At 38.7% G+C, this 26,349-nt stretch overlaps 1 protein-coding gene across 2 annotated transcripts in view; it reads right to left on the bottom strand.

Annotated features, from left to right (window-relative positions):
* The window catches only part of CCDC81 (coiled-coil domain containing 81), an 87,391-nt gene that overhangs the window by 19,858 nt on the left and 41,184 nt on the right, over nucleotides 1-26,349 (bottom strand). For both annotated transcript variants that reach the window (XM_008071048.1, XM_008071042.1), the window contains 6 exons: nucleotides 23,588-23,681; nucleotides 23,045-23,191; nucleotides 22,270-22,374; nucleotides 14,961-15,133; nucleotides 13,687-13,765; nucleotides 13,248-13,468 (listed from right to left, as the gene is read on the bottom strand). In XM_008071048.1, coding sequence (XP_008069239.1) covers nucleotides 13,248-13,468; nucleotides 13,687-13,765; nucleotides 14,961-15,133; nucleotides 22,270-22,374; nucleotides 23,045-23,191; nucleotides 23,588-23,681 — 819 coding nt within the window. The remainder of the gene's footprint in view (nucleotides 1-13,247; nucleotides 13,469-13,686; nucleotides 13,766-14,960; nucleotides 15,134-22,269; nucleotides 22,375-23,044; nucleotides 23,192-23,587; nucleotides 23,682-26,349) is intronic.

Below are 26,349 nucleotides of genomic sequence, written 5' to 3' on the forward strand. Positions count from 1 at the left end.
CCAAATTATTTTATGAAGCTCACATCACACTGATACCCAAACAAGGTAAAGATCCAACAAAGAAAGAGAACTACAGGCCAATATCCCTTACGAACATAGATGCAAAAATCCTCAACAAGATTCTAGCAAATCAGATCCAAAAACACATCTCAAAAATCATCCATCATGACCAAGTAGGCTTCATCCCCAGGATGCAGCGCTGGTTCAACATTTGTAAGACTATAAATGTCATTAAATACATCAACAGATGTAAAAACAAGAACCACATGATTATCTCATTAGATGAAGAAAAAGCTTTTGATAAAATCCAGCATCTCTTCTGATAAAAACCCTGAAACACCTAGGTACAGAAGGAGCATACCTCAAAATAGTAAGCACTATCTATGATAAAGCCACAGCAAACATATTGCTAAATGGACAAAAACTAGAAACATTTCCCCCTGAAAACTGAAACAAGACAAGGTTGCCCACTCTCACTCCTCTTGTTCAGTATTGTGTTGGAAGTCCTAGCTCAAGTAATTAGAAGAGAAAGACATCAGGGGTATCCAAATAGGAAAAGAGGAAGTCAAGTTATCCCTCTTTGCTGATGATATGATCCTATACCTTGAAAATCCAAGAGAATCCGTCAAAAACCTGCTTGCACTGATAAAGGACTTTGGCAAAAGTCTCAGGGTACAAAATAAATGTGCAAAAGACAGTTGCATTCCTATACACCAACAACAAGCAGGCAGAGACCCAAATAAAAAGCACAATCCCATTCACAATAGCCATTAAAAAAATGAAATACCCCAACATCTTCCTAACCAGAGAAGTGAAAGACCTTTATAATGAGAATTACAAAACACCGCTCAAAGAATTTCAAGAAGACACAAACAGAAAAATATCCCATGCTCATGGATAGGAAGAATCAACATTGTTAAGATGTCCATCCTACCAAAGGCAATCTACAGATTCAATGCAATACCCATTTAGTTCCAATATCATTCTTCTCAGACCTGGAAATGACAATACAGAAATTTATATGGAAACATAAATGACCACGAATAGCCAAAACAATCCTTAGCAAAAGAAACAAAGCAGGAGGTATCACCCTTCCAGACTTCAAACTTTGCTATAAGGCTATAGTAATCAAAACAGCCTGGTATTGGTACAAGAACAGGGACATAGACCAATGGAACAGGATAGAGATTCCAGAAACAAAGCCTCAATTCCTCAACCAACTCATCTTTGACAAAGTCTCCAACAACAACCACTGGGGAGAGGAGAACCTATTCAGTAAATAGTGCTGGGAAAACTGGCTGACCACATGCAGAAGACTGAAACAGGACCCCTACATATCACCATACACAAAAATTAACTCTAAATGGATCAAAGATCTAAACATAAAACCTCAAACTATAATAATCTTAAAAATGCAGGAGACAGTCTTATGGAAATTAGAACTGGGAACCAATTCCTATTCAGAAGCCTAAAGGCCAATTCCTTAAGAAATCAGATAGACAAGTGGGACCTCATCAAATTAACAAGCTTCTGCAAAGCAAAAAAAAAAAAACCATCAAGAGAGCAGGGAGACAGCCCACAGAATGAGAAAAAATATTTGCTAACTATATATCTGACAAAGGCCTAACATCTAGGATCTACAAGGAACTCAAACATGCCAAAAGGAAACAAATAGCCCCTTTAAAAATGGGCAAAAGACATGAATAGACACTTCTCAAAAGAAGATATACAGGCAACCAACAGATACATGAAAAGGTGCTCAGCTTCACTCATCATCAGATAAATGCAAACTAAAACCACATTGAGATACCATCTAACCCCTGTAAGAATGACCATGATTAATAAAACAAACAACAGATGCTGATGAGGATGTGGAGAAGAAGGAACACTTCTACACTGCTGGTGGGAATGCAGACTAGTACAACCTCTTTGGAAGACAGTGAGGTGATTTCTGAAGGAACTAGAAGTCAACCTTCCATATGACCCAGCAATTCCCCTATTGGGAATATACCTGGAGGAACTCAAATTATTCTATGACAAAGATACTTGCACATGTATGTTTGTTGCAGCTCTATTCACAATAGCAAAAATATGGAAACAAATGTGTTGCCCATCGAAGCTGGACTGGATTTAAAAAAAAATTGGTACATATACACAATGGAATATTACGCAGCCATAAAGAAGGACAAATATATGAACTTTGCAGCAAATTGGATGGAGTCTATCATATTCAGTGATTTATGGACTTTGCAGCAAATTGGAGTCTATCATACTCAGTGATTTATCACAGAAACAAAGAACTGAGTTCTATATGTTCTCACTCATAAGGTGATCTTGAACAACTATAATGCTATAAGAATGATTGGCATTAGTGGAAAACTGTCAGTGGGGGGAACTGGCAGTTGAGGGAAACTGCTAGGGGAGAGAGGGGCATACCTCATTAACAAGGGTACCTGCATGATCAATGTTTGTATACCTAACCCTAAATTATACCCCACATCTTTAAAATAAATAAATTTTTAAAAAAATAAAATAAGACAAATCAATAATTTAGTACTGACAAAAAAATATGCAAACCTAGTTATTTCTGGACTATGATATTAAATTAATGTTTCTCGGTATTTAAAAAAAATACCATTTGCTCAAGCATCTCATTGCAGTTCTGGATCTCCTTGTTGATTTTAGTCTTGATGATCTGTCTAGGGTTGTGAGTGGGATATTTAAGTCCCCAACTATGATAGTGTTAAAGTCAGAATCATTTTTAGTTTACCTAGAAGCTGCTTTATGAAAGTTGGTGCTCCTATTTGGGGTGAATATATGTTTAGGATGGATATTTCTTATTGATAGATTGAACCTTTTATCATTATGTAGTGTCCTTCTGTATCTTTTTAAACTTTTGATAGCTTAAAGGGTATTTTGACTGATATTAAGATCACAACACATGCTTTCTTTTGTGTTCCATTTGCTTGAAAATTTGTTTTCCATCCTCTTACTTTGAATCTGTGAGTGTCCTTTCTGGCAAGATGAATCTCGTGGAGACAACATATTGTTGCATCATGATATTTTATCCAATTTGCCATTCTGTGTCTTTTCAGTGGTGCATTTTGTCCACTCACATTCAGGCTAATTATTGAGATATGAGAATTTATCTCTGTCATGTGGTTCTTATAGAGTTTGTTGTTGCTGCTGCTGTTTGTCTTTTTATGTTTTTTGTCTTTCTTTGAATTTGGGGGTTGATTCGCATGTGTTTTCAATCTTTTTCCTGCATTCTATGGAAGAGCGTTGTTGTTTTTCCTCCTGTGCTTAATATTTTCTTAAGTGTTTCTCACAGAGCTTGTCTGGAGGCAGTGTAAACTCTTAGGGATTGAATGTCTGGGAAGGATTTTAATTCCCCATTGCTGATGAAACTTAGCTTACTTAGCTGGGTAAGTACTTCTTGGTTGAAATTGTTTATCTTTGAGAACTTAGAAGATTGGGCTCCAATCTTTCCTAGGCTGAAGTGTTTCTGTAGATAAGTCTGCTGCTATTCTAACTGATCTTCCCTGGTAGGTAGTCTGACCTTTCTCTCTTGCTACCTTTAGGATTTTTCCTTTTATATCTACTGTGTGTAAGTGAATTACTATGTGTATAGGAGTTGGTCTTCTCATTTGTTGTCTTGCAAGGATTCTCTGAATCTCTTGTGTTTGAATGGTCATATCACTGATGAGATGAGGGAAGTTTTCTTGGATAATTTCATGGAATGTTTGTTCCAGGGTGGTCACTGTCTGCCTCAGGGATTCCAATTACTCTTAGATTTGACCTCTTGAAATAATTGCTCATCTCTTGGAGGTTTTGTTCTGCGTTTTTAAGCTTCTTTTCTATGTCTTTAACATTTTGGGATAGTTCAATAATTTGATCCTCAAGCTCTGAAATTCTTTTTCTGCTTGGTTAATTCTGTTTTCCATGCTTATCAGTTTGTTATTTATTTCATTCATTGTATTCTTTATTGGTGTTATCTCAGTTATCAACTCCTTCATTCTTTCCTCTTGTCTCTCCTCATTTCTATTTATTCTCTCTATTGATATCTTGATATCTGGATTTGTGGTTTGAGACCAGTCATTCTGGGGTTCTTCGTTGAGTTCTGAAGTCTATATTCTCAGTTGTTGGCTTCCCAGGGTCTGTATGAGACGCATATTATTACTGTGTTTTTTCTTGATTTATGTAGGTTTTACTTACCCCCCTTTTATTTAACCTCTTCTTTAATTCTGTTGTTCATTGATTGGGGGATAGCGTTTACTTCTGTTTGCTCATTCTCCTATTCTTCTTTATGTAGATTCTCTGGCTTTCTTCAATTTTGAGGCTGGACTGAGGGTGGGGGGCTGTGCTTTTTGCAGTTTTGGGATTTAATTAATGGGGAACTGTGTTTCAGAAGCTATCTGCAGATCCCAGTATCCACTGACAGGTTTGTGGGCCTTCTGAAACCCACTTCCCACTGCCTTAAATCTGTTCATGCAGTGTGGTTGTATGTTTTCCCCATGGAAGCAAAATGAAATAAGAAAAAGGAAAAGAATGGAAAAAGGAAGAAGATGAAAGGAAGGTGGAAAGAGAAGAAGCAGAGGGAAAACAGACAGGTGTACCCACTAACGAATAAACACAGAGATAGAAAAAACTAACAACAAAACCCAAGAAACACAATCATACAAATGAAACTCCTTATTGATGTACTCACCCTCAAAACTACCCATATACAAAGAGAAAATCTAAAAAAGACAACATTAAAATAACAGAAACAAAGCAAGCATGAAAATGTAAACAAAAACAGAAAGAGAAAAAAACCAATAACTAAAAAAACAAACAAAAAAACTCACTCTGTGACTTTTTCTGTAACTCCAGGTCCCTTTTGGCTGCCACTGCTGCTTTAAGGAGTAGCTCCAGTCTCCAGCCCATCCCCTCTGCTCTCAGCACAAACTGATAGGGTTGCTCTCATCATGGGTCAGATGCCCCATGGAGTGCTGTGGGAGGAGGGTGGATCAGATCTGGACTCACCCAACACTTCTGCTGCTGCCACTGTTGTCAATTCTCCCACTCAGATCTGACGTGTCTGTGCCTGTTCCAGCATGAAGAGTGATGTCTGTCTCACACAGTTTGATGAGGGGATAGCATCTGGGTCCCAGGTTGGCAGCTGAACAGAGCTGGGTGGGGCAATGCAGGTCTCTGTCCAGTCCTGGGACAGAGAAGAAGGCACCAGTGGGTGTCTCCTGACTGGCAGTGGGGCTCTGTTCCAAATTTTCACACCCTGCCTTCTCCATGGTTCCTGGGGCTTATGCTAGCCTGCTGCTGCAGATGATGGAGTGGGCTGGGTGTCAGGTGGTGAGGAGCAGCTATTCTCTGCTTCCTCCTCTCAAGAGAGCCCCAAGGATGACAGATAACCCTGTGCACCAGGGCCTCCAATCTCAGGGCAGTGGTGGGTCGCAGTCTCCTCCAGAGGAGAGCCCCAGGTGCATGAACCCAAGTCTCCCATCAGACAGACTTTCACTCACCCACTGGCACAAACCCACTCATGAAGAGAGTCCTTATGAATACTCACTTTTGCAGAGACTCCCAAATTCAACCTGTTCCATTGCTCTTCCCTCAAGTATTCTGAGCAACTTTCAATTGCTGTACATAGGTAACTAGAAATGGCTGTGGCATGATGATGCCCATGACTTTGAATGTACTCTCTGTACCGTGATTTTGAAACTCTATGAAAATTTACTCTCATCTGTTTTGAGACTTGGCAAGATGGCGATGGGACAAGTCAAACTGTGAAGATCTTCACAAAAGGTGGCTCCTGAAGGTGGTTCCATGTGCCCCCATAGCTGCCATCTCCATACACACAGCAGCAAACTGCCGCCACTGCACTACAACCTCTGCAAGGGAATACTGCTGTGGTTGCTACCAGGTGCTGAGCTGCGGCTCTCAGCTCTGGCCCAGGGAATTCCCAGCTCCTTCCCCCAGCACAAGCCACCTGTGGCACGCCAAACTGCAGTGCCCAGTTATCTCGCTAGTTCCCAATGCCTAATGCCGGACACACACCATCATCACCCTTCATAGCGGATCAACTGGGGCCGACGACAAGTGGAGAGAGAGGATTAGGGAAAGTCAAGAGTCCATGCCTGGTGAGGAGCCACCCACTGCAGCCATTTTCCAGGAAGAGATTTATTTGCATAGCTCTGCTCAGCTCCTTGCAGCCTCCATCTTGTGGCATAAGGCAACGTCGCCAAACCAGGAAACAGAAGCCCGTCTCCTATGCTGAATCAGACACAGACAACTCCATGCTGTGTGGCAGACCTGTCAGGCAGTAAGCCAAGGGAACCTATCCAAGCTATGACTAACCCTATCTGCCTGCAATGAGAGCAGAGAGGAGGGGCTAGAGATCAGAGCTGAAGAGACTTTAGACTTTCAGGAAAGACCTCAGAGCTAGTCTAGTTTCTTATTTTGATTTTTTTATTTTAATATTTTTATTGTTTGTTTTGTTCACTTTTGGTTGCCCTTTTATTTAGACTACCTGTTTGTGCCAGGGAAGAATACATCAAAAGGCATGATTTTGTTGGACTGTCTTTGTATGATTACCATATGCTTTAGGGAATTTTGTTTGTTTGTTTTTTACTCTTTTCTGGCTTTGTGTCTCTTTTCATTCATTAGTTAGTATGTATGTCTGTTTTCCCTCTTACTCTTCTCTCTCTCCATTATTTTCCTTTTTCTTACCTCATTTTTTTCCAGGGAGCAAACTTAAACCCCCACTGCATGAACAGATTGTAAGGCAGTGGGAAGTGAGTTCCAGGGTGTCCATACACCTGTTGGTAGATACTGTGATCTGCAGATAGATTCTGGATCACAGCTTCCCACTCAATTAAATTTTTAAAAAACTGCAAGAAGTACAGCCCCCAACCCACATTTCAGCCTCAGAAGTGAACAAAGCCAGAGGATCCTCATAAGGAAGAACAGGAGATTGAACAAAAAGAAGTAAAAGCAACCCCACCTTCCCTGAAAAACAGAATTAAAGAAGGGGAGGGAAAGGAGGAGAGAAAAATCTACACAAATGAAGAAAAACCAAAAGAAGAATATGGGTCTCTCACAGACCCCTGGAAGGTCAGACACTGAGAAAACAGACTTTGGAATGCAAACAGTGAAGAGCCCCCAGAATGACTGGTCTCAAACTACAAACCCAGATATCAAGACAATAATAGAGAGATTAAAAAGAATTGAAGAGAGACAAAAGGAAAATAAGAAGGAGTTGATAACTGAGATAACAGTACTAAAGAATACTGTGAATGAAATAAATAACAAACTGATAAGCATGGAAAGCAGAATTCACCAAGCAGAAGAAAGAATCTCAGAGCTTGAGCACCAAAATATAGAACAACCCAAACTGTCAAAAACATAGAAAAGAAGTTTAAAAAGACAGAACAAAACCTTCATAAGATGAGCAATTACTTCAAGAGGCCAAACCTAAGAGTAATTGGACTTCCTGAGGAAGAAAGAGAGACAGAGACCACCCTGGAACAAACATTCCATGAAATTATTCAAGAAAACTTGCCTCATCTCATTAGTGATGCAGCCATTCAAACACAAGAGATTCAGAGAACCCCTGCAAGACAATGAATGAGAAGACCAACTCCCAGACACATAATAATTCCCCTAAACAAGTAAGTATAAAAGAAGAAATCCTAAAGGCAGCAAGAGAAAAAGGTCAGACTACCTACCATGGAAGACCAATTAGAATAGCAGCAGATTTATCTACAGAAACCCTTCAGGCTAGGAGAGCTTGGAGGCCTATCTTCAAAGTTCTAAAACATAAACAATTTCAACCAAGAATAACCTACCCAGCCAAGCTAAGCTTCATCAGTGAAGAATTAAAATCTTTCCCAGATATCCAATCTCTAAGAACTTACGCTGTCTCCAGACCACCTCTACAAGAAACACTTATGAAAGTATTAAACACAGAAGAAAAGAAAAAAAAAAACAATGTTCTTCACAAGAGTACAGGAAAAAGATTAAAATCACACATGAACCAACCCAAAAACCAAAAGAAAGATAACAAACAGAAACAACAACTCTATAAGAACCTCATGTTAGGGATCAACTCTCACATTTCAATAATTAGCCTGAATGTGAATGGACTAAATGCACCACTGAAAAGATATAGAATGACAAACTGGATAAAATATCACCAGGCAACAATATATTGCCTCCAAGAGACTCATCACACTAGAAAGGACACTCACAGGCTCAAAGTAAGAGGAAGAGAAGCAAAATTTCAGGCAAACGGAACACAAAAGAAAGGAGGAATTGCCATCTTAATCTCAGACAAAATACTCTTTAAGCTATCAAAAATTTAAAAAGATACAGAAGGCCACTACAAGAATGATAAAAGGTTCAATCCATCAACAAGAAATATCCATCCTAGACATATATGCACCCAACATAGGAGCGCAAACTTTCATAAAGCAGCTTCTAGGTATATTCAGAAAAGATATTGATTCTAATACTATCATAGCTGGGGAATTTAATACCCCATTCACAACCCTAGACAGATCATCAGTACAAAAAATCAGCAATAAGATCCAGAACCTCAATGTGACTATTGAACAAATGAACTTAATTGATATCTACAGAACACTCCACCCAACGACCACAGAATATACATTCTACTCATCACCACATGGAACAGACTCTAAGATTGACCACATCCTTGGCCATAAATCAAGCATAAACAAATTTCAAAAGATTGAAATTTTGCCATGCACCTTCTCGGACCACAGTGGAATAAAAATAAATATCAACACCAACAAGATTCCCCCAAAACATACAAAGACATGGACACTAAACACCATGATGCTAAATAACTCCTGGATCAACATGGAAATCAAAACAGAGATTAAAAGTTACCTGGAAACAAATGAAAATGAAGAAACATCTTACCAAAATCTCTGAGATGTCATGAAAACAATACAAAGAGGGGAATTCACATCTCTACAAACGCTCATGAAGAAAATGGAAGGATCATAAATTAACAGCCTAATAAGTCACCTAAGGAAGCTGGAAAAGCAAGACCACCAAAACCCTAACTTCAGCAGAAGATCCAGATCACCAAAATAAAAGCCCAAATCTGGGACACAGAAGACAAAAAGATAATACAAAAAAAATCAATGAAATAAAAAGCTGGTTCGTTGAAAGGATAAACAAGATTGATGGATCCCTACCTAGACTGCCAAGAAAAAGCCCAAATAAATACAATCAGAATCACAAAGATGAAGTCACATCTGACCCTGAAGAAATACAAAAGATCATTAGAGACTACTATGTACACTTGTACGGAAATAAACTTGAAAACCTTAAGGAAATGGAGGACTTTCTTAAATCACAAAACCTACTCAGATTGAAACAAGAATAAATAGAGATCCTAAATAGACCAATAATAAACCAGGAAATTGAGTATGTCATAAGAAAACTGCCTACAAAAAAAAAAAAAAAAAAGCCCTGGACCAGATGGCTTTTCAGCAGAATTTTACAAAACATACAAGGAGGAGCTAATACCAATACTATTTAAAGTATTCCAGGCAATTGAGAAAGATAGAACTCTCTCCAAATCATTTTACAAAGCTAACATCACACTGAAATCCAAGCAGGTAAAGATCCAACAAAGAAAGAGAACTACAGGCCAATATCCTTGATAAACATTGATGCTAAAATTCTCAAAAAAATTCTAGCAAACCAGACCCAACAACACATCTCAAAATAATCCACCATGAACAAGTAGGCTTCATCCCTGGGATGTAGGACTGGTTCAACATCCACAAGACCATAAATGTAATTAAATACATCGATAGATGTAAAAACAAAACCACACAATTATATCATTAGATGTGAGAAAAGCTTTTGATAAAATCCAGCATCTCTTCTTAATATAAACCTTTAGACATCTAGGCATAGATGAAACATACCTCAAAATAGTAAGAGCCATCTATGAGAAACCCATAACTAACATACTGTTAGATAGAAATTGGAACCATTTCCCATTAAAATCTGAACAAGACAAGAATGCCCACTCTCACCCCTCCTTTTCAATATAGTACTGGAAGTCCTAGCTAGAGCAATCAGGCAAGAGAAGGAAATCAGTGGTATCCAAATAGAAAAAGAGGAGGTTAAGTTATCCCTCTTTACAGACGACATGATTCTATACCTCAAAAACCCAAAGAGACTCTCTCAAAAACCTCCTTGCACTGATAAAGGACTTTAGCAAAGTCTCAGGGTATAATATCAATGTGCAAAATACAGTTGCATTCCTATATACCAACAATATACAAACAGAAACCCCCAAAAAAGCACAATCCCATTCACAATAGCCACAAAAAAAGAAAAGAAATACCTTGGCATTTTCCTAACCAGAGAAGTGAAAGCCCTTTACAATAAAACTACAAAACACTGCTCAGAGAAATCAAAGATGACACAAATAAATGGAAGAATATTCCATGCTCATGAATTGAGCAACATTTTTAAGATGTCCATCCTACCTAAGGAAATCTGTAGATTTAATGCAATACCCATGAAATTACCAACATTATTCTTCTCAGACCTGGAAACAATAATACAGAAATTCATATGGAAACATAAACCACGAATAGCCAAAACAATTCTCAGCCCAAAAAAAAGGAGGTATCACAATCCCAGACTTTAAATTTTATTATAAAGCTATAAGAATCAAAACAGACTGGTATTGGTACAAGAACAAGCATAAAGACAAATGGAACAGGATTGAGATTCAGGAAGCAAAGCCTCAGTTTCTCAACCAACTCATCTTTGACAAAGCCTCTACCATCAACCACTGGAGAGAGGAGAACCTATTCGGTAAATGGTGCTGGGGAAACTGGCTGACCACATGCAGATGATTAAAACAAGACCCCTACCTATCACCAGACACAAAAATCAGCTCTAAGTGGATCAAAGACCTAAATGTAAAACCACAAACTATAAGAACCTTAGAGAATGCAAGATATACCCTTATGGAAATTGGAACTGGCAACCAATTCCTGATCAAAACCCCAAATGCTCATGCCAAAAGAGATAAGATAGACAAATTGGACCTCATCAAACTGACAAGCTTCTGCAAAGCAAAAGAAACCACTGAGAGAGCAGGGAGACAGCCCACAGAATGGGAAAAAAAATTTTTGCTAACTATATATCTGACAAGGCCTAACATTTAGGATCTACAAGGAACTCAAAGGTACTGAAGAGAAAAAAACAAGCAGCGCTGTTACAAAGTGGGCAAAAAATATGAATAGACCTTTCTCAAAAGAGCAGCCAACAGAAACATGAAAAAATACTCAGCCTTACTATTCATCAAAAAAATGCAAATCAAAACCACACTGAGATACCACCTAACTTCAGTCAGGATGACCATCACTAACAACTTAAAAAACAACAGATTCTAGAGAGGATGCAGGGAAAAGGAAACACTTCTACACGGTTGGTGAGAGTATAAACTAGTACAGCCTCTGTGGGAAACAGTTTGGCGATTCCTAAAAGATCTAAAAATCGACCTTCCATATGACCCTCAACCACCTGGAGGAAGATACGGATACTATCCCAAATAACTAATAAGAAAACCAATACCCTCAGAGGTATGTAAACTGCCTAATGTCACACAACTAGCAAAACGGAGGAACCACAAGAACCAATCAGAACAGACACCAAAAGTCATCTTGGAGTCCTTGAGTATTCATTATTTAGGTGAAAGATTGTGGAAAGGTAGGACGGGGCAGGGGGTCCCAGGGAGCAACCAGGACAGCCTGAGTAGCAGGGATACACTTGTGAGGCTTGGACCAACCACTATTTATCAAGTATAGAAATATTTCAATATTTTAGCAAATAGTATAGACATTCAAGTATACATTGACCTGGGAATATGCAAGACTCTATCGCACATATGACTTGATTCCATAAGTCATGTTTTTAACCACTCTCACCTCTCTCTGCCAACAACTGAGCCCCACCCTCATTTCAATATACTTCATCTTCAACTTGCTGTTCTACTCATATTTTTATGTCTTGGTATAGAACATAACAGATTCATGCACTATCCTATTGACCATTTATACCATTTATAAAAATCTTTTAATTATCTTTTTTCTTTTTATAAGTGCAACTGCCTTCTAAAAAGAATGGGTTCCTTTGAATGAAAATCCTTTTGGAATTCCTGAGCACCTTGATGATTTTAGCTGATCAAGGATCTGAATATCTACAAAGAACACACTGAGTTCTCTGTGGCAAGCTGGGATGGAAGTCGGAAGTAGAAGATATGAAAGATAAAAAGACTAGAGAGAAACCGCAGAGATGTTGTATGACTGGCAACTAGTTAGGACCTTTAAAAACTCATTGGTGTGATGACCAATTGGACATTTAAAGAAACTTGATGCCAGGTGTTTGAATTTAAAGGCATTTGCATTGATATGGTATAAAGTCCTCCTCTGCCTACCCCACCACCATCACCAATCCTCTCACCAGCAATCATCAGTAAAGCATACTACTTGCACACATTCTTTGAAGGAAGAGAGGTTAGTGAAAGTTGAAAAAGGGCCCAACTTTCATGTCTGGGTCTACTTGAGCATGACACCACAACTGTGACTCAGGTTGTATTTCCAGTGGACAGTGCTGGTATGGCGAACTCCTTTGAGAAGTTGTACTATAAAGAGAAGTAAAAATATAGGGAGATAACCGGAGGGTACAAGTGGGAACAAGAGAGGTTTTAAAACTTTTATTTAATAACTTTTTCTTCATAGGGTGAATTGTGAGAATAAAATGAGAAGAAGCATGTAAGGAGCTTAGAACAATGTCTTGCCCAAGTAACTGCTCAAAGTGTTAGCTATTATTCTTACTTCTCTGCTTTTGTATGAGAAAGATGGGCGAGGAAGAGGAATAGAGGTCCCTCTTCTGAAGAGGTCTCAAACTCATGGGGGAAGCAGACACTTAAAGAGACAAGAATGTGGTATAATAAATGGCTAGAATCAATCTTTGAAAAGAATACTATATGAGTAGAAAGGAGAGTCACTTAATCCAGATTGGAGACCTGGGAAGACTTTTTAGCATACAAGAATTGAAGAAGCCAAAGGAGGGAGGGACGGAGGGGGAACATAGGGAGAGAGAAAGGAGGAGGGGAAGAGAGAGAGATAGAAAGGGAAATAGGCAAGGAGAGGAGGAGGAGGGAGAGAGATCAGGGGTCTCCTTACTCTCTTCGTGTTCTTTGAAGCATCTGCAGATCACGCCTCTGGTCTACAAGCTGGTGCAGGATGGTTCTCCTCTTGTGTCCTGCTGCTGCCTCCAGCTGGTGTTTCATGAAATCCTGTTCTAGCTTTCGCTTTTCCACCATCAGCTCACCCTCATTCTTACCAAAGATGGGCTCTGAGGAGTCTGGCTCAAACATGGGGAGCTGGGAAGTTTTGTTCTTTATCTGAAATGGACACACATAATGCAGATTATAATTCTACCAACTTTATGCACAATGATAATAGAGTAAAATACTAATACCTTACAGGAAGGAACAAAGGGCTCAAAAACCATCAAATACATAACACATAAGAGCATTCATAACATTATATAACATTACATATTTCAGAGAGCTATTGAAGCTCTGCATAATTTTAAAAATAATAATAATTGTCACTTTACCTGTGCATCCAAAGCTCTCTTGTAACACTGTGTTTCTTCCATCTTATCTTTTAAATATTTGGCTCTTTGTGCAGCAAGTCTGGCAGTTAAGAAAGGAGAAGGTGAGGCACAGTTTTATAGAGTGTTTGGTAACACAGATGTAACATCACAAAAACATATTCAACAAGTGTTCATAGGAATGAGAGCTTGTTAAGTAAAAATTGATGCTTTACTCTGGGAGCTTTCATTTTAAGAAAGAAAAGAGTAAGTCATATCCATAGGCTAGTGAACAATGTGTTAAACACAAGACAGACAGGACAGACATAATCAGGTGACCAACTATATTATCCAAATGCACTACTACTAAAATGAATACCACCATCACCCCAACCACCCTACTGCCACCAATTCTTTTAAAACTTTAGATAAGAAAGTAATAAGTGACTGTGACTATTCATTCTATAACCTGATTCATTGTAAGATTTCTTATTAAGAAAAATGATCTATCCTATTAAAAATTAATGCTTCTAGTATGTGTAACCTCCAGGGAACCCATATGATCTTTTAAGTGCATATAATGGAACATATACATTTTATATAAATACACTTTTGGTCACAGAAATTTGCTTATTATTTGTTTTAGAAGTCTCTGCTCACACTACAGTAGCCCCCACCATTGCCCTACTGATCTTGGCAACAGAAATGTGGGCCCCTTAGGTATATATAAACCTTGTGGGCCTGACCCTATCCCAGGTCTCAGATAGCCCAATCAAAGCCAGTCAGATTCTCTTCCCTGAAAATTTGGAATTGAGACAAACATTTTCCAAGTTTGAGCTGTAATAAAAGATGCTGTCAACTAAGGAGGTATGGGCACAAGCAGAGGAAAAGCCAGTCCACATGGCTTTTTAGTCCCTGGCTCCAGTTCTATATTGGCTCTCCATACACTCCTGTCCTCGGGTTCGGATACCTCCCTACATACTTATAATTAAACTTTAGCTTTGCCATGTGATCACCTGAGCATCTACTAGCTGGGAATGGTGCCTGCTCAAGACAAGTCACTTCCTCCATCTACTAGTATAGCAAAACAATACAAAATGATATTCTATAATTATTTTTCTATAATTCATTTTTCTAATGAAAAGTTATTCTGTGGTACTGACTGCTAACTGGGTAGTTTGCTCAATTGATTGCAGTGGTGCTAATGAAACTGCCAATGCTGACTCAATCCCACATGGATATTAATGTCACATGAAAATTCCAAACCCTTTTTTCAGAGTGTGTCTAGCTGGACTCACTCCTCTGTAAGTTGCACTTGTTCCAGGCGGTCCATCAACTCTCTATTTTGTCTTTGCTTTATCTCCTTTTCCCGTCTGTTATCCATTTGGTTCAGGAGACTTTGAGAATATTCCTCTTGCTTAAGAGCATTAAGCTCAGGACTGAGTGGCCGTTTATCAAATAGGAAGGATTTCTAGAATAAAAGAGAAGCAATTCATTCATGTTAGAATACCAAAAAACAAAGTCAATAATTCAAAAGATTAAAATCAATCAAAGTATTACTTTTTTTGGCAGTGAAAATATTTTTAATGACATATTCAGAGAATTGTGCATATTTATCTTTGATACTACACTAAAATGACATAAGTACTAGCTTCCTAAAGGTTATTTATTAAAAGTATTTCTTAATTTCTAATATTTTCCCAGCCCTCAACACATTTGCCAGCTAGTGTTGAGGTAACCCATAAATAATATGAGTGTGATCAAGGATGAAGCTGAGTTTAACTGATTGGAGCCCTATTTCTGGGACTGAGGAAAAAGAATTCCATGGAGTAGGTCCTGAGTTAGCACTTACAATGTCCAAGTGGAAGGAAGAAGGGATGCTGAGTTCATGCAAAAGCATAAGCAAGGACAGAGAGGAGGCAGAAAGGGGAGGACTGAACCCCTACTGTGGGCCTGGCTGTTCTAGACACTGGAGATCCAAGGGTGGCCAACAAGAGAGACCCTTGCTCTCACCCAGCCTGCATTCTGGTGCAGGAGACGATGAACAAGGAAACAGTATGTCAGATTATTTAAGACAGTGATACGGATTTCTGGCAAGATGGCAATGGGACAGTTCAGACTGTGAGAGCCTTTGCAAAAGTGAATGTCCATAAAGACTCTCTACGTGAGTGGGTGTGTGCCGATGGATGAGTGAAAGTCCGTCTGAAGGGAGAGGTGGGTTCATGCACCCAGAGCTCTTCTCCAGGGGTGACTGCAACCCCCCACCACCCTGAGATTGGAGCCACCAGCAGGATTGTCTGCTGTTCTCGGGACTCTCCTGAGAAAGCCTACCTAATACAGTTGAGTCTCATCACCTGGCACCCAGCCCACACTTATCACCTGTGACAGCAAAGTGACTGGAGCCCCAGATCTGATCCATGGAGAGAGAAGATTGGGGAGAGCTGAAGAGGAGCCCAGCCACTGGTGAGGAAATGCCAACCAGAGCCATTTTCTCTGTGGCAGGACCAGGCAGAGACCTGCATTACCCCACCCAGCTCCACCCAGTCTCCAACTTGGGACCCAGAGATAATCTCATCAAACTTGGAGAGACAGGCGCCCCTCCCACATGCTGGATCAGACACAGACACATCAGATCTGAGTGGGAGATTTGACAGACAGCAAGCCAGGAGAGTCCAGATCTGATCCACCTTCTCCCACAGTAGTCTGTGGGCATCTGATCCACGCTGAGAGCAGAGGGGAGGGGCTGGAGATCAGAGCTAAAAGGAAGTTGGACTTACAGGAACGACCTCAGAGCAAGTTTTGGTTTTTTTGTTTGTCTGTTTGTTTTGCTCATTTTTTGTTTGTTTCCTGTTTTAATTTTCTTTATCTCTTCTTTCTATTTTGATTATGTTTTCATACTTGCTTTGTTTCTGTTACTTTAGTGCTTTGTTTTTTTAGACTTCCTGTTTGTGTACAGGTATTTTTGAGGGAGAATGCATCAATGGAGGGGTTTTTGTCAGTTTGTGTGTTTGTATGATTGTATGTTTTAGGGTTTTTTTAATCTTTTCTGTCTTTGTCTCTTTTCATTTGTTAGTTGGTATGCCTGTCTGATTTCCCTCTTATTCTTCTCTCTCTCCACCTTTCTCTTGTCTCCCTCCTTCCTTTTTTCCATTCTTTTCCTTTTTCTTACCTCATTTTGCTTTCAGCGAACAAAACTATACCCCCACTGCATGGACAGATCATTAGGCAGTGGGAAGTAGGTTCCAGGGGACGCACACACCTGCCAGCAGATACTGGGACCTGCAGATAGTTTATGAATCACAGCCCCCCCTCAATTAAATCTCAGACCTACACAAAGGACAGCCCCCCACCCACAGTCCAGCTTCAGAATTGAACAAAGTCAGAGGATCCACATAAGGAAGAATAGGAGATTGAGAAAACAGAAATAAAAGCTACCCCCCCATCCCCAAACAACAGAATTAAAGAAGAGGTTAAAAAAGGGGGATGGGGGAAGAAAATCTACAATATGAAGAAAAAAACAAAGGAAGAATATGGGTCTCATACAGACCCCTGGAAGGTCAGACAGTGAGAATATAGACTTCAGAATGTAAATAATGAAGACCCCCAGAATGACGGGTCTTAAACCACAAACCCAGAATCAAGACATTAATAGAATAAATAAAATTGAGGAGAGATGAGAAGAAAGGCTAAAGGAGTTGATAACTGAGATAACAGCAATAAAAAATACAGTGAATGAAATAAATAACAAACTAACCAGGCTCAGTGGCTCAGCCTGTAATCCCAACACTTTGGGAGGCCAAGGCAAGTGTATTGCCTGAGCCCACAGGTTCGAGGCGAACCCAGACAACCTGGTGAGACCTTATCTCTACAATAAAATAAAAAATAGCCAGGTGTGGTAGCACATGTCTATACTTCCAGCTACTCGGAAGGCTGAGGCGGAAGGATTGCTGGAGCCCAGAGGGTCAACGCTGGGGTTGCCGTGAGCATGCATGCCACTGTACCCCAGCCTGAGTGAAGGAGTGAGACACCAACTCAAAAAAAAATTTAAATTTAAATTTAAAAATAAATAAATAAATAACTGAGATAAGCATGAAAAGCAGAATTAGCCAAGCAGAAAAAAGAATCTCAGAGCTTGAGGACCAAAATATGGAACTAACCCAAACTGTCAAAAATATAGAAAAGAAGCTTAAAAATACAGAACAAAACCTTCAAGAGATGGGTGATTATTTCAAGAGGCCAAACCTAAGACTAATTGAACTTCCTGAGGCAGAGAGACAGAGACCACCCTGGAACAAATATTCCTTGAAATTATCCAAGAAAACTTCCCTTGCCTCATCAGTGACATGACCATTCAAACTACAAGAGATTCAGAGAACCCCTGAAAGACAACAAATGAGAAGACCAATTCCTACACAAAATAGGTATAAAAGAAAAAAATCCTAAAGACAGCAAGAGAGAAACATCATACTGCCTACTGGGGAAGACCATTTAGAATAGCAGCAGACTTACCTACAGAAATACTTCAGGCTAGGAGAGATTGGAGTCCAATCTTCAAAGTTCTCAAAGATAAACAATTTCAACCAATAATGACCTACCCAGCTAAGCTAAGCTTCATCAGTGGTGGAGCATTAAAATCTTTCATAGACATTCAATTCCTAAGAGCTACTGCCTCCAGACTAGCTCTATAAGAAACACTTAATAAAGTATTAAACACAGAAGAAAAAAATAAGAACAACGCCCTTCACAAGAATGTAGGGAAAAGATAAAAAACACACATGAATCAACTCAAAATTCAAAAGAAAGACAACAAAAAACAATAACAAACTATAAGAACCTCACAACAGGGATTAATCTCACATTTCAATAATTAGCCTGATTGTGAATGCACTAAATGCACCACTGAAAAGACAAAGAATGGCAAGATGGATAAAATACCATAAGGCAACAATATATTGTCTCCAAGAGACTCATCTCACCAGAAAGGACACTCACAGACTCAAATTAAGAGGATGAGAAACAAAATTTCAGGTGAACAGAACACAAAAGAAAGCAGGAGTTGAGATCTTAATATCAGACAAAATACCCTTTAATCTATCAAAAATTTTAAAATATATGGAAGGTCACTACAAAATGATAAAAGGTTCGATCCATCAACAAGAAATATCCATCCTAAACATATATGCACCCAACAGAGGCGCACCAACTTTCATAAAGCAGCTTCTAGGTAAACTAAAAAAAGATATTGACTCTAACGTTATCATAGCTGGGAACTTAAGTAACCCATTCACAACCCTAGACAGACCATCAAGATAAAAAATCAACAAGGAGATCCCGAACCACAATGGGACGCTTGACCAAATTGACTTAATTGATAACTATAGAATACTCCCCCAACAGTCACAGAATATACATTCTACTCATCACCACATGGAATGTACTCTAAGATCAACCACATATCCTCAACCATAAATCAAGCATATACAAATTTCATAAGACTGAAATCCTGCCACGTACCTTCTCATATCACAGAGGAATGAAAATAAATATCAACACCAACAAAGTTCCCCCCAAAACATACAAAGACATGGACACCAAACAGCATAATGTTAAGCAACTCCTGGGTCAACATGGAAATTAGAACAGAGATTAAAAGATGCCTGGAAACAAATGAAAATGAAGAAACATCTTGTCAAAACCTCTGGGATGCCATGAAATCAGTACTAAGAGGGGAATTCATATCTCTGCAAACACACATGAAGAAAATGGAAAGATCAGTGGAGGGGTGAGGGGGATTTTTAAAAAAAGAAAATGGAAAGATCACAAGTTAACAACCCAACAAATCACCTAAGGAAGCTGGAAAAACAAGACTACCAAAACCCTAGCTTCAGCAGAAGAATCCAGTTCACCAAAATAAAAGCCCAAATTCAGGACATAGAAGACAAAAAGATAATACAAAAAAATCAATGAAACAAAAAACCGATTCTTTGAAAGGATAAACAAGATTAATGGACCCCTAGCTAAACTGACGAAGAAAAAGCCCAAATAAACACTATCAGAAATGCAAAAGATCAAGTCACAACTGACCCCAAAGTAATACAAAAGATTATCAGAGACTACTAAGTACACTTGTATGGAAACAAACTTGAAAACCTAAATGAAATGGAGGATTTTCTGACATCACACAACCTCCCTAGCTTAAAAAAAGAAATCAAGACCCTAAATAGACCAAGAACAATCCAGGAAATTGACTATGTCAAAAGAAAACTATCTACAAAAAAAGCCCTGAACCATATGACTTTTCAGCAGAATTCTACAAAACAAACAAGGAGGAATTGATACCAATCCTACTGAAAGTATCCAGGTAATTGAGAAAGATGGAACTCTCCCCATATCATTTTACAAAGCTAACATCACATTGATACCTAAACTGGGTAAAGATTCAACAAAGAAAGAAAACTACAGGCCAATATCCTTGATGAACTTAGAAACTAAAAGTCTCAACAAGAACCTGGCAACCTGGATTCAACAACACATCTCAAAAATCATCCAACATGACCAAGTAGGCTTCATCCCCAGGATGCAGGACTGGTTCAACATTCGTAAGACCGCAAATGCAGTTAAATACATCAACAGATGTACGACAGTGATACGTTTTAGGATGCCCTTATCATAGCAAGTGGCTGGATGGGAATACGGCCAAATTGGTGGTTATTAGGGAAGACTTTTCCAGATGATGATGAATCACCTTCACTGTAAATACCAGGGGGATCTGTGCTCTACACAGAACAGCAAGGGCAAAGATACTGGATAGAAATAAGTTAGGCATGTTCAACAGGCAGAGAAAAGTTCTCTGTGGCTGAGACATAGAACAAGGGCAAGAAGTGGGTGAGATCAAGGAGGAAGACAGGAGTCAAAGCAGGTAGGGTCTGATAAGTCAAGGCGAGGAGGTTAGATTTCATTTTGATTAAATGAGAGACCACTAGAGGTTCTAAATGGGAGAACAGTATGTTCTGGTTAATGACTTTAAAAGATCACTCTGGCTGCTGTGTGGAGAACATACTGTAAAAAAGGAAGAATACAAGTTGTGAGTCTAGGGAGACATTATGGAAGTTGAGCAATATAATGTGGCTTGGACTCAGAAACACTGAAGGTGAAGACATGCAAACCGATATTGGATACACTTTAGGGGTAAAGGCAACTGAACTTGTGGATGTTCAAAGGTGGGGGACAGAGGAAAGAGTCCTGGATTGCATCTAGGTATAGGATTTGTGCAACTAGCTGACTAGTGATGGTGCTTCCTGACATGGAAATACTGAGAGAAGAACAGGCTAAGGAGGAAATCAAAAGCTCTGTTTTAGTTTTTTTAAATTAAACATGTATGTAGATATATCAAAGAGAGATACAAAGTGGGCAGTAATTAATACAACTTAAAAATTCTATATAAGAGAGAAAGAACACGTCAAAAGCCCCATGTTCCCTCCCTCCCTCCATTGGCTTCTTTGCCCAACTCTTACAAGACAGGAAATCTTCCCAGATCTCCAGTCTAGATTAAGTAACTCTCCTTTCTGCTCACAGACTCCTTTTCAAAGATGTATCATAGCCATTTATTATACCATACTCTTGTCTCTTTAAGTGTCTGCCTCTCCCATTGGACTGATACCTCTTCAGAAGAGGGAACTTGCTTTCCTAGCACAGCAGCCAGCACAGAGGAGTTCAATAAATGTTTGAGGATAAGTAAAGAAAATATATTTTATTAGATATATATTCAGAGTAGTAGTGTGAAAGGAGAAAGATTCAGGCAGAAATAAAGGCAGGCACACAATGACAGAAAACATTAAGCAGCTGGCTCACCATCATCTAAAGCTGGGTTTCTCAAACCTTAATGCACATAAAATCACCTGGAGATGTTATTCCACTGTATACACCCATTCAGGGGGTCTGAGATGGGGTTCTAGATTCTGTATTTCCAGCAAGCTCCCAGGTGATGCTGATCCTGCTGGTTTTCTCTCTAGATCCTGAGGCTGGACTTTAGTATACTGCCCAACCTACCACCCCCTATCCCAGGTCCTGGTTGAGAATCACTATAATTAACAAGAGCTAGCTGGGCTCGGTGGCTCAGCCTGTAATCCTGCGCCTTTGGGAGGCTGAGGTGAGTGGATTGCCTGAGCCCGCGGGTTCGAGACCCGCCAGGGCAACGAGACCTCATCTCTACAATAAATCAAAAAATCAGCCAGGCATGGTAGCGCATGCCTGTAATTCCGGCCACTTGGAAGGCTGAGGCGGAAGGATCGCCGGAGCCCAGCAGGTCGAGGCTGCGGTGGCCGGGAGCGGCCACTGCACTCCAGTCTGGGTGACAGAGTGAGACTCCAACTCAAAGAAAAAAAAAAAAACAAGAGCTGCCCTGACCCATGGGAACTGTATGATGAATGTACACAGTGTGGCAGCAGACGCTGGACAGCACCTGCCCTAGAAGAAAGTTTCAGACTGTACCACCCACTTTTCAACTCTGACACTTAAAAAATGGGATGACCTGCAACACAGAGGGAGTGAATCCAAAGACTCACAGATGGGGTAGGTGTCAGCAGTAGAAATTTTTTAAAGACTCACATAAAATTCAGGTTTCTCACTCCTGTGGCTTCTTATGGCTTCAGCAACTCCAAGATTGTAGGCTGCGTTTTTCTGATTTTGCTCTCTAGCAGCCAGATTTTTCATCTATTGCAAAAAACATTTTTAAAATTTTTAATTACATATTAAAATGCAGACTTTAAATTTTTTAATTCTATTACATTTACAAAATCCAACCAAGGTAGAAACTTGCCTTATAGAGGCAATGGTACTTCCTGATGTCTTTATAGATTCATAAAAGTATGTTGGGGAAGATTTTTTATTTCCTGTTCTTGGGCTTTGGGCATCACTACAGAAATCTAAGATGGAATGAAAGATTTCATCCCAAAGGCAGGAAAGAGCAGTGGGATCAATTATTGGAGACCACAGAGATGTGGATAGAGCAAACGTAACGTGCCACTCTGTCTTTGTTTGCTCGAGATAGGACATGAATCTGAAAGTAAAAGCCTTGACTGGAGTTATATTTTACCAGAAATCAAAAATAAAGCAATATGGATCCAGAAATTACATTTTAAAATTTAGTCTTTATGAGGGAAAAACTTCAGTGATGTGTGCAAACATTCAACTAATGGATATTCATCCCAGTGTTGTTTACTATTAGCAAAAACTTGGACACAACCTAAGTTTTAGTCCAGCAGTCAATACGAGATTAGATACGTTACAGTGTAGACATATGGATGGAATATTTTAGAGGACATGTTATGATCATGTTCTACCTACCCATGGCAAATACTCTTTAACCAAGGTGTTGGATTACCTGGTGTCTGATGAGCGCCTCCTGATCTTTCAACATCTGGTACTGCTGTATGAGTCGCTCATCTTCTATCTCTCTTCTCCATCTTTCCTCACCGTAGTACAATGGAGAATTTCGATGTGCTCGTTGCAAACATACATAGCACATCTCCTACAATCCCAAATTTCAGGACAAATAAATTGTTTGCATTTTATTTTTTCTCCTTCACAAGCTCTCCAAAGCTTGGGTATATAAAGAAACAGATTTTATCAAAGATACGTTGGTGGTAATTAATGAAATGGCATTTGCAGAGTGGAGCCTACAAAAAATCTAAAGGATTTACTAAGCTCTCACTTTATCAGAAATGTTTACACAAGTTGAAACCTAGAACGGGTTTTCCCAGCCCTATTTCTGTTAACTGGTAGATCTTGATTTATCACAGTCTAGTTTTGAGCCTGAGTGCTTGAACCATACCCATATATCATAATTAAGAGATTCTCAGAACTCTCTTTGAGAAATAGAGACCAGAATAAGGTTCCGATGGGGCTTTTTTTGAAGACACTGTACCTGTCCTGCTTTATTATGATCCTGGCAAGCAGGGATGAGGGATGTTCTGGGCTTCATCTCATTGTCATTTTTCAGACAACCTGGAGGTGATAAGCTATTAAAAAATACAAAATTAACTAATGTTCAATACAGTCTGACCACTAGAGCAATGATAATTTTAGAGCAGGTATAGATATAAGACAAACACTTCTCAGCGGTTTACTTTAGAACAGCTGTTAGAGAGGTTAAGAACCTGTACTTTGTGTCAGATAAAGATGGGTTTGAATCCCAGCTTTTTTGCTCACAAGCTAACTGACATGAAACTGTGTAGTCTTGCAAATTACCAATTCTGTCATGGGGATGATATATATTCCTCCCACAAAAATGCTTACCATGTACACTGTACTAGGCACAGGAGACTCAGAGAAGAACAAAACACACACATACAAAAATCCCTATCCTCGTGGAATTAACATTCTGACGAGGATAGACAGCCAATGACAGGATAAATAAGTGAACTCTATAGTATGTTCCATGATGATAAATGCCATGCAACACTGGAGGAATGGAATGTTAAAATGTAGATAGAATGGCCAGGGAAATTCTCACCAAAAAGGTGACCTTTGAGTAAATACCTGAAGGAAGCAAAGGAGCAACAATGTAGATATCTGATGAAAAAGACATTCCAGGTGAGTCAAAGTCCTTGAGGTGGGAAGTGCCTATGTTCAGTGTGGTGGGGGGAGATAAGTTCGGGGTGAGACTGGTTCACCTAATATTAATATAAATTCATTAGAAAATAGAACTGATAATATCACCTAAAACAGAGACACAGATGAAAATCCTGAAAAATAAGTTGAGAAATAAAGAACAAATTCAGAAGCTCAAGTATACATTTAATAGGGTGCTGGATTTATAGACTAAAGGGATGGCAAGGAACAATATTCTAGAAGATATTAGATAAAAATTCTTCAGAAAGTCATGACTCCTAAGATTAATAAAAGTGCAGAGCATCAAACAATAAGAAAGACTTGTATAAGCTGCAAGAAATAATGACAACCAGATTGACTCAGACTTCTCATAAAGACAACTGTCAGAAGAAAATGAAGCAATTATCATTAAAGTGCTGAGAGAAAATAACTATGAACCAAGTATGAGCATTCAAGAGTGACAACACAATAAGTCATTTTAAGGAATACAAAGATTAAGTATATTGAAAAGTCAGAGAACAATTAAAGGATATACTTTAATAAAAAGAAAAAGAAAAATGAACCCAAGAGAAAGGGCAGAGATATAAGAAACAATGGTGAGTAAAGAAATTGGTAAAATGTATTGGCAAATCTAAATGATCGTTGACCATAAAATAATAGTAAATTTGTATACTTAATAGCAAATTGGAACAAAATTTCTAGACAACAAAAATACGGAAGGCTTGGAATGGTGGAGTTTGAAGGAAATTCTAAAGCATGCCAAAGAAATGTGATCAATCCAACAGAAAACAGAAAAGGAATAATGAAGTTAGATGCATAATAAATAGATAGTACAAAATAAGACAATAAATATTGGTCCAGATATACCAATAATTACAATTGAAAAGTAAAGTCTAGAGTGAATTTGTAAACATCCAAATATAAGCTGTTTACAAGAGACACACATAAAATAATAAAACACACACAAAGATGGGAAATGGCATAAGAAGGTTATTCCAGGTAAATACTAATCAAATGTTGCATTGTTAATCAGATAGCTAAGGTTTGGTAAAGACAAAGGAGAAGATTTTATAATAATAAAAGGAACTATTTACCAAAAAAATCATGGACATGTGTAGAATGCAGCATATTGCTTAAGAAGCAAAAATTGACATAATTACTGAAAAAAACCTAAAAAAAGTATGCAATCACAGTGAAAGATTTTTAACATCTCTCTCATAAAAAAATTAGTAAAGATTTAAAAGCTTGTAACAACTTATTGAACAAGGTTTAGCTAATACCTAGAAGTTTGCATCCAAAGAATAGTTGTAAGGGTACCTGCATAATGAACATTTGTATACCTAATCCTGAATTGTGCCCCTCATATTTAAAAGTAAAAATAAAAAAAACAAAGAATAGTTGTACACAGTCTCAAGTATACATTGAACAATCACTGTATAAGTACTCAAGGAATTCACAAAGAGAGGCTCAACAAATTATAAAGCCCCAAATAACTGACATTAAATCAACCACAGTAAAAAATAAGGAAGTATCCCCCCCAAAACCTCCATTTACTTAGAAACCTAATAAAACAAGTCTTCTAAATAACCAATGGATTAAGTAGTATATGCGTCTACAATCCCTTACTGCAGTTCCAAAATACAAATGCTCTGAAGATTTGAGCCTCACTAGTCCTGTTTTATAATTTCTTGTTTTTTGCTTATGCTTTCCATTCTATCTTTTATTTCTTTAAACATTCTGTATTCTTAATGTTCAAGATCCAGAACCCTTGAGAGTTCAATTCTTCCATATTTTGTTTCTGATGGCTTTTATTTATGTGGCGCCTTGTTTATATGTGGTTCCTTTAATTTTGGACTGTGACCTCAGTTTGGCCCAATTTAATCTGTCAGAAGTTATAGGAGTCTGGGTTGAGAATTAGATTCTTTAGAACAAAGAGTGGCAAACTTTTTTCTGACAAGGGCCAGGGAGTAAATATATTAGGTTTTGAGGGCCATATAATCCCTGACACAACCAGCAGTCACAGATAATATACAAACAAATGGTCATGGCTGTGTTCCAATAAAACTTTATTTATAA

This window comes from Carlito syrichta, unplaced genomic scaffold (assembly GCF_000164805.1).
Source record: "Carlito syrichta isolate Samal-C Ts95f unplaced genomic scaffold, Tarsius_syrichta-2.0.1 Scaffold112660, whole genome shotgun sequence".
NCBI classification, from domain to species: Eukaryota; Metazoa; Chordata; class Mammalia; order Primates; family Tarsiidae; genus Carlito; species Carlito syrichta.